The sequence below is a fragment of the Oncorhynchus kisutch genome, linkage group LG5 (genome assembly GCF_002021735.2).
Source record: "Oncorhynchus kisutch isolate 150728-3 linkage group LG5, Okis_V2, whole genome shotgun sequence".
In the NCBI taxonomy this organism is placed as follows: Eukaryota; Metazoa; Chordata; class Actinopteri; order Salmoniformes; family Salmonidae; genus Oncorhynchus; species Oncorhynchus kisutch.
Window position 1 is genome coordinate 46,358,579 of NC_034178.2, and position 8,143 is coordinate 46,366,721.

The 8,143-nt window shown below is 44.8% G+C and overlaps 1 protein-coding gene across 1 annotated transcript; it reads left to right on the top strand.

The window, feature by feature from the left end:
- The first annotated feature begins 347 nt into the window (after positions 1–347).
- LOC109891566 (neurogenic differentiation factor 4-like) lies at positions 348–4,581 on the top strand. The gene is made up of 2 exons (XM_020484108.2): positions 348–561; positions 2,623–4,581. The coding sequence occupies exon 2, from the start codon at positions 2,629–2,631 to the stop codon at positions 3,658–3,660; it is 1,032 nt and encodes a 343-aa protein (XP_020339697.1). The 5' UTR covers positions 348–561; positions 2,623–2,628; the 3' UTR covers positions 3,661–4,581.
- Positions 4,582–8,143: the final 3,562 nt, after the last annotated feature.

Genomic DNA, 8,143 nt, shown 5'->3' on the forward strand with positions numbered 1-8,143 from the left:
TCTTAATCGGTTAAACTCATAATTACAGAGCGTGCCGCTCCTTCTCTCTATGCAAAAGTTGCGCTGCTTATTTGTCGAAACAGACTGATGATACAAACAATACAAAACTAAAAACGATTGCAACTATGAAAATATTCTAATATAGATAATGTCACGAGCTATAAGAGTTCAGGCCTACAGGCTATCAATCTAATCAAAGCTGGTTAACTTTTTTTGTTAACGACCAAGGGCCGCCCACGCGCGCTCTTGAGCGCAGATGAATTGGATGCGAGAGGATGAGAGAGTTGGAGGAGGAGCCTGTGCATGGGTCGGAGCCTTAAACCCCGGACCCCGGCCGGGTGACCCGCAGAGATGCTACACTCTGGGATGGAACACTGACAACAACTGTGTAGGAGACGCAGGGGAGAAAGTTAATAAAGACTGAGTGCTTTAGGCTAGTTGATGGATAGAAGGTTTTCCTCCCTGTAGAAAGGTGAGATAGTAGTAACCTATAGACTACGCCTGCTCAACAGCCAACAAGAACACACAGGAGGTCCTTAGGAGCGTTATTTCAAACAGCAGGTAGGCCAACCTCATCTTTCTCATTTTAATTAATGTCAATGTTTTACTCTCATAGGATAAGTGTTAAGGCATTATAGGCTACAGACATGAATACATTGTTATAATCGATTATCTAATTTAGGATTCCAAAAACTGTGACATGATTATTAGACACTAGGTTTACTGCTCCAAAAATGTGCCTGGCATAATCTTAACGGGAACATTTTATCAGGTGTAAACCTATACTTAAATCCGTAATTATATATACAAAGACAGTTACCCCACCAGCTCATCATGCTTCAGAATCACTTTGGTCATACGATTGTTGCTATAAAGATGGTCCAAATGGCTAATAAGTGCACGGAATTATGCTATAGGTTATCATTCAGCAAGCTAAATTATGGTCTGGAATAAAAATATATGACACACACAGTTGTGGACAAATTTCTTTAAAACCAATAAATAGTTTCAAATAGGCCTATAGGTCAGCATCTAATAGGCTCAAAAATACAATTCATTTTCCACAAGTTTCAAAATATGGGCAGACCTACAATGAAAACTCCTAATGAATCCTATCCTGAATCCTAATGAATCATTACCGTAACCATAAACACAGAACACAATCAGCCGAGTACAATTTGTCGCAGAGTTATACTGTACATGAATTATTCTGCGTTCCCTGTCACTGATCCGGGAATGTAGTCTAACCTTGAGTTAATCCCATGTTGCCGCTTCATCCACGGAGGGAGCAAATCCCGCAATGGCCCAGATTGAGAGTCCATCCCGGCGCCCGTCGCGACCTAAAAGCCTGGAATTACAGAGTTTAGAAGTCCCCCGAGATCAAGTTTCCCCTCGGATTAAAACCCTCTAAAACCTTTTTAGGGGGAGGGTACGGATTTGATTCGGGGTACATTTGTTTTTAATGGTTTAAACGCTCATAGGCAGACTGTGTATCCTACAGGCTCATAGCCATTCAGTAACATGTTGATCCTCATGTGCAGTATAATCCCTTCATTAGCGGTGATTGACACCTGAAGCACGAGAGCGGCAGGACCTGAGCAGGAGAGAGTAGCACTATAGGAGCTGTCCACTGTCCACGTGACCATGGTGCTGAATTTTTTTATTCGTCACTTGCTTCGTAAACAACAGGTGTGGGCTAACAGTGAAATGCTTACTTAAGGCAACAATGCATAGAGAAAGAAAACGGAGAAATAATAGAAAAATTAAACACTAATCCTTGTAGGCTAATCAAATCACATTTTATTGGTCCATACATATATTTAGCAGATGTTATTGCAGGTGTAGCGAAATGCTTGTGTTCCTAGCTCCAACAGTACAGCAATATATAACAATACACAACAATACACATAAAGTGTTTTTTTTAAATTAAAATAATGGAATTAAGAAATATAGAAATATTAAGATGAGCAATGTGGGAGTCCGCAGTATATATATATAATGGGATGGGATGGGATGTATAGTCAATATGGATATAATATGTAGTATATCGGAAGTATTACATATGACAGCAGCATGCTTCAGGAGAATCATCAAAATAAAAATCCCTAAAATATTCAAAGAACCCCCAATGTGCTGTTACAAACTGGTCATTAAGGCCTTAGCTTAGATAATTGCTCACAGTCTTAAGTAGATTGTAGAGTAAGCAGGCTGAGGCTATAGTCCTGACCTAATCTCATGGACAGACTAGTAAACATAAAACCAAATTACCCAAGATTTTAGTTCTGGGTTAACGAAGATCAGTCATGACCTAGCTCTCATCTCATCTTGAGACTAGTCGGCCACACAAGGTCAGTAGAACTCATTAGGCTGCGGGACAAGACTGCTATAAATAGACTGGTCCTGGTCTGGTCCTCAAAACCAGCTAGGGTCAATGTCCCAGCATCTGTCAGTCTACACAGTCAAAGAAAACCTACTCTCAATTCACTTAGCTTTGGAAAGTATAGACAAAACATGTAAAAGTGTAGAGTTGTGATGAGCCTCATTTGGCCTAAAAATCTTCATAAAAAATGGTTTATGTTAAGGTCAAAACTGTTGCTAATGTTAGTGTGTTTTCGTTTCCAGGAGACCATGATGGCCAAGTTGTACGGGAGGCCCAGCGAGGGGGCGGAGCTAGTCAGTTCTCTGGAGTGGATGGATGATGACGTGAGCTCCCCAGACGGAGACGAGCCAATCACAGCACACCGCTACAGACCGGGTGGAATGGGCCACCTGGGCAGGGAGCTGGGCAGTGAGGACATGGAGGAGGATGAAGAGGAAGGGGAAGAGGAGGACCATGGAGATGTGAACGCTCCCAAACGCAGAGGGCCCAAGAGGAAGAGGATGACCAAGGCCCGGCAGGAGCGCTTCAAGGCGCGGCGTGTGAAGGCTAACGCCCGGGAGCGCTCGAGGATGCATGGGCTGAACGACGCTCTGGAAAACCTGCGCAGCATCATGCCCTGCCACTCTAAGACCCAGAAACTGTCTAAGATCGAGACCCTGCGGCTGGCCCGCAACTACATATGTGCCCTGTCTGAAGCCCTGGAGGGGGACCAGTCCACGGAGAGCAGGGCCTTTATGGAAACCCTGTGTAAAGGCCTCTCCCAGCCTACCAGCAACCTGCTGGCTGGCTGTCTGCAGCTGGGGCCTGGGGGGCATATCGAGGAGAGGCCTGAAGACAGGCAAGGGGGGAGAGGAGGACCCACAATCCTGGGAGGGGTGGGAATGGCCGTTGGACCAATCAGCTACTCCTCCCCCGGCCTGCCCAGCCCGCCTTACGGCACACTGGACTCCGCCCACCTACTCCACCTGAGAGGGATGAAGGGAGGGGCTTACGAGAGCCACTCCCCTAACGACTGTAACAGTGGGGTAGGCACCCCTCCCTACGATGGCCCCCCCACGCCCCCGCTCAGCATTGGCAGTAACCTAGTGCTCAAGCAGGAGTCCTCGCCCCACTATCTTCCCCCTCACCACTACCCCCCCTCCTCCATCGGCCTGACAGGCCCCCAGGGACAGGTCTTGTACCAGAGCGCCCGCTACCAGGTGCCCCTGGAGATGCCCTATGATTCATACCGCCCTCCTCACATGGCACCCCCACAGATGGGCACCGTCTATGGGGATTAAGGCGTAGAGAGGACAGATGGGGCAGATGAGACTCTCCCCAACAACACACTTCCCCAACTGGCTCCATCTTGACCAATGGCTGAGATGTTGGGAGAAATCTGACTTTGATATGAGAGACCCATCTTAGTACTAAACACTGTGAAACCAGCCCATCGTTGTGAACAACTGGGTAGTTACTTAGTAAAAAGTAGAAAGTGGATTGTTGTTTACATTTGTGTACTGTAAAGGTTAGTGCTCAACACTGTCAAAATCAGCTCATGATTGACATTAAACCGCTTGTTTGCTGTGGTTGTTTCTGAACACCAATTAAGCTAAAAGGCACCTCACTACTTGACCATTTCCAAGGGGTTCACAAGAGGAGTGGGTCCTATAGGTGGAAAGGCTGACTTGAAGAAAGACCTCAGCTTGAGCACTTCTGACCAGCACTCGGAACATGAAGCACATCATTCACATGCATTTATTTATTCTCTAATGTAATATTTATATGAACTGCTGTTAGTCATTTTGTGTCTATCCTTTATATATGTGTTTGGTCTTGGCCTTCTCTACTTGTGCTGTCCCTGTTACATTGTTGACTGACTCTGATAGTGTATCTGTTTTCTCTCTTCTGTGTCCATTTCTCCTTTGTGGTCAGTTATTCCCTGTTTCACACGGAAAAATATTCTCATATATATTGCTAGCGTAGCTGAGGACCAGAGAGAAAACTGCCCATGAGGAAGTGAGAAATGTCTGCTGTTGTAATGACAATAACAAATATCAATTACAAAATCTGATCACGGTGTAACTTATTAGAGATATCATTCTGTTCAGACACTTTCTCCATTGCCAAATATAAAAAAACGAAAAAATGTTCCTCAAGATGATTAACTTTGGATTGAATTTTTGAACAAAAACGTTATCCATTAAAACCATTTAAACTAAGTTTTTCTGTTTGAAATTCTATAAGTGGGTTTGCTTTAATGAATCAGTCTTGCTATGTCGAAAGACAGTCAAGGACCAACTGCTGCAATTATGGTGGTTGTGGGTAGTGTGGGTGGAAGTGATATGTAAGAGGTTGTGAGACGCAATGAGAGAGGTGAGAGGGAGCAGAGAAGATGATGGGATGGGACTATGTTTCTAATGAGAGTACTTCAGTGACCACCCCCTGACACACAAACACACACACACACACACACACACACACACACACACACACACACACACACACACACACACACACACACACACACACACACACACACACACACACACACACACACACACACACACACACACACACACACACACACACACACACACACACACACACACACCTCTAGGCCTAGAGAGACATGAAACATGGGAAAGGGAGTTTGGTTGTGAAATGGCCAGCGTGGGTCCATTGTAAACGCAGCCTGTTCTTTCTCTTGACCACTGACCCTGCATTATGCTGAGGTTGCTGGCTCTGGAGGGAAAGACAGCTGGGAGAAACAGAGGGGATGGACATTTTTCTGATGGGCAGCTAGGGAGCCAAATGCAGGGGAGGGTGAGCTACACCCCATCATATCGCCGCCTCCAAACAATGCCATTCCTCTTCATTAATTATTGGAATGACACATAACTTTACACACACACACGCACACACACACACACACACACACACACACACACACACACACACACACACACACACACACACACACACACACACACACACACACACACACACACACACACACACACACACACACACACACACACACAAAACATAGACTGGTGGAAGATGGTGATGCAGCAAGTGTTGTTCTCATTTGACAAGGGTTTGTGTGTATTTATTGGGGGTGTGTTGCTGGGAATACATTATTCAGAATCTGACTGACAAGAAGACAAAAGAGGTTATCGTGGGTTCCACTGTTGGTTATCTTTTCTAGCTACATTCAACATTCAAAACCGTAAGCTGATGAATGGAACTAAAACCTGACAACAGTATTAGAGAAGGTGGAAATAAATAGTCATGCCTAGTCCAAGAGTAATTTACTACGTCCAGACATACAGTATATAGTTGAATACAGCCAGGGAAGGTTTAGCATCTTACCCCAGTTAATCACCCCCACTATGACTGGAATGGAATAAGTGGAATGGTATCAAATACTGGTGTTTGATGCCATTCCATTTGCTCTGTTCTGGCCATTATAATGAGCTGTTCTCCCCTCAGCAGCCTCCTGTGAATTGCACTCTATTTTAGCTTACAGTACCTGAGTATGTCTAATTCAATGATAATGTCCAGGCTTTATCACAGGACTGTTATGTAGAGGCACATGTGCTCTGATTCAGCCTCAGGGTGTGTGACCTGTAGCTACTCCCCAGGAGAGATGGAGAGATGGAGACAGGGTGAGAGGGTGAGAGGTAGAGGGAGAGAGAGAGAAAACAAAGAGAGAGAGAGAGAGAGTCCCTGCTCACTCTTCCCTGAGAGACACGATGTCACTATCACTAACAGTGGAGTCCATCTGCCCTCACACTCAGTGTATAGAGATCTCAGACCTCTAGTGAACAAATATTTTATACAGAGCAGACAAAATATATTATACTATACCTTTATTGTTTGTCTCACTGACGGGCTGAGTGAAGGTTATGAATGGTTACTTTACAGAGAAATATCAACAGACAAGCCAAGTTGCCCTCTTTATTTTCTTTCACCTGTTCAACACTCCAACTCTACCCCTATCCTCTCTCCCTACCCTCCACTTCATCTCTCATCTCTTTCTCCATCTTTTGTTTTAGCTACACTAATCCATCGGCTGGCTCTTAATGAAAGAGTGGATGTGTGGAGGCTGGATTGTAGTAGGATAAAGGTTGGTGATTAAGGTGGCTGGCCTCATAGGGCAGGCAGGCTTTCCTCACTGAGTCGCTGTTATAATAATCCTGTACAATTCAACTGGGCTCAGTTCTCTCTCTTTCCCTCACACACACACACACACACACACACACACACACACACACACACACACACACACACACACACACACACACACACACACACACACACACACACACACACACACACACACACACACACACACACACACACACACATACACACACAGAAACGTAGGCATGCACACACGCACACACACACACACAAACAAGCCGGCACGCCCATAAACACGCAAACACGCGCGTGCACACACGCACACACACACACACACACACACACACACACACACACACACACTGGGCGGGTGATGTAGTAGAGGCTGATGATGATCAAGGCTATTTGGAAAGACAAGCGGATGAAGGGAAGGGGTGGGGGCAACACAACACAGGGATGAGGCAGGAGGGGGAGGGATGATGTGTAGGATGTGTGTGTGTGCATGTGGGGTGAGAGGTTTTAGTGTTGGGTTGTGGCAGCGGGGTGTGTTGACTCTGACCCTGGTAACCCCCTCCACTGTAGCAGTTCCTCCACTGTAGCAGTGACAGAAAACGGAACAGGAGAGGAGGGACAGATGGGCTCTTTTACTAGAGGAGAGCAATGGAGAGACATGAGAAGACCCAAGAGAGAGGTAAAGTTAACATGAGCACTGTGGAGATGAGAAACAGAGAGATTAGTAAAAGAGAGATAGAAGAGAGACACGGAGAAGAGAGAGAAAGTGAAAGAGAAAGTGAGAGAAAGAGAAAGAAAGAATGGAAGATAGGGAAAGAGTGGATAAAGTCTATATATTTACAGTAGTGGTGCATGGGTAAAATCACTGGAGAAGCCAAACACCCCCCCGCCCCAAAAAAAAGCCACATTACAAACTATGTGTTGTGATAATTGCGTTGTTTGCTATATTACCTGTTAGTACATATGCCTTGCCACCGTGATATATAAGTCGAAGGCTGAGACAATAAGAATGTACAGTGGCAGAATAAATTTAACCACACCTTTGTTTCATCACAAAACCAGAGAGCAACATCTGTCCGGTAAATTCCACAAAGCACATTGCATGTAACAAACAGTTACATGACCAACAGAATGATCAAGAAAGTTAATGTTTCCAACATTTTCGGACCACTAAACAACTATTCGAACCAAGGAGAGTTAGGCTACCGCAAGTCAAAGAAAACAAGCTGCCTCCACTATTCCAGCACCATTTCAACTTTAACATTTCAACATCATCACATCACCTCTGCTTAGTCTAATACAGTACCACTAAAATATACCCAAAACAATTTAGTCCAATCTAAGCTCAATATGATGTGAATGTCCATGGTTCTGATTTATGTGTGCGTGTGTGTGTATGTGTGTGCATGCGTTCGTGCAAGTAGAAAAAACATGTTGACTCACCTGACTTGTAGAGAAACACCAAGGCCATCCTCCTTCTCTTTGATGTTGACAAAATGATCTATGACTCTGTCATACAGTACACTCTTTTATTTTTTGTTGTCCTATAGGCTACCTGACTAAAATGCTCAACACTGATTGGCTATTATTTTATACTAGCTGTGTGCGGTAACAATGTCATAC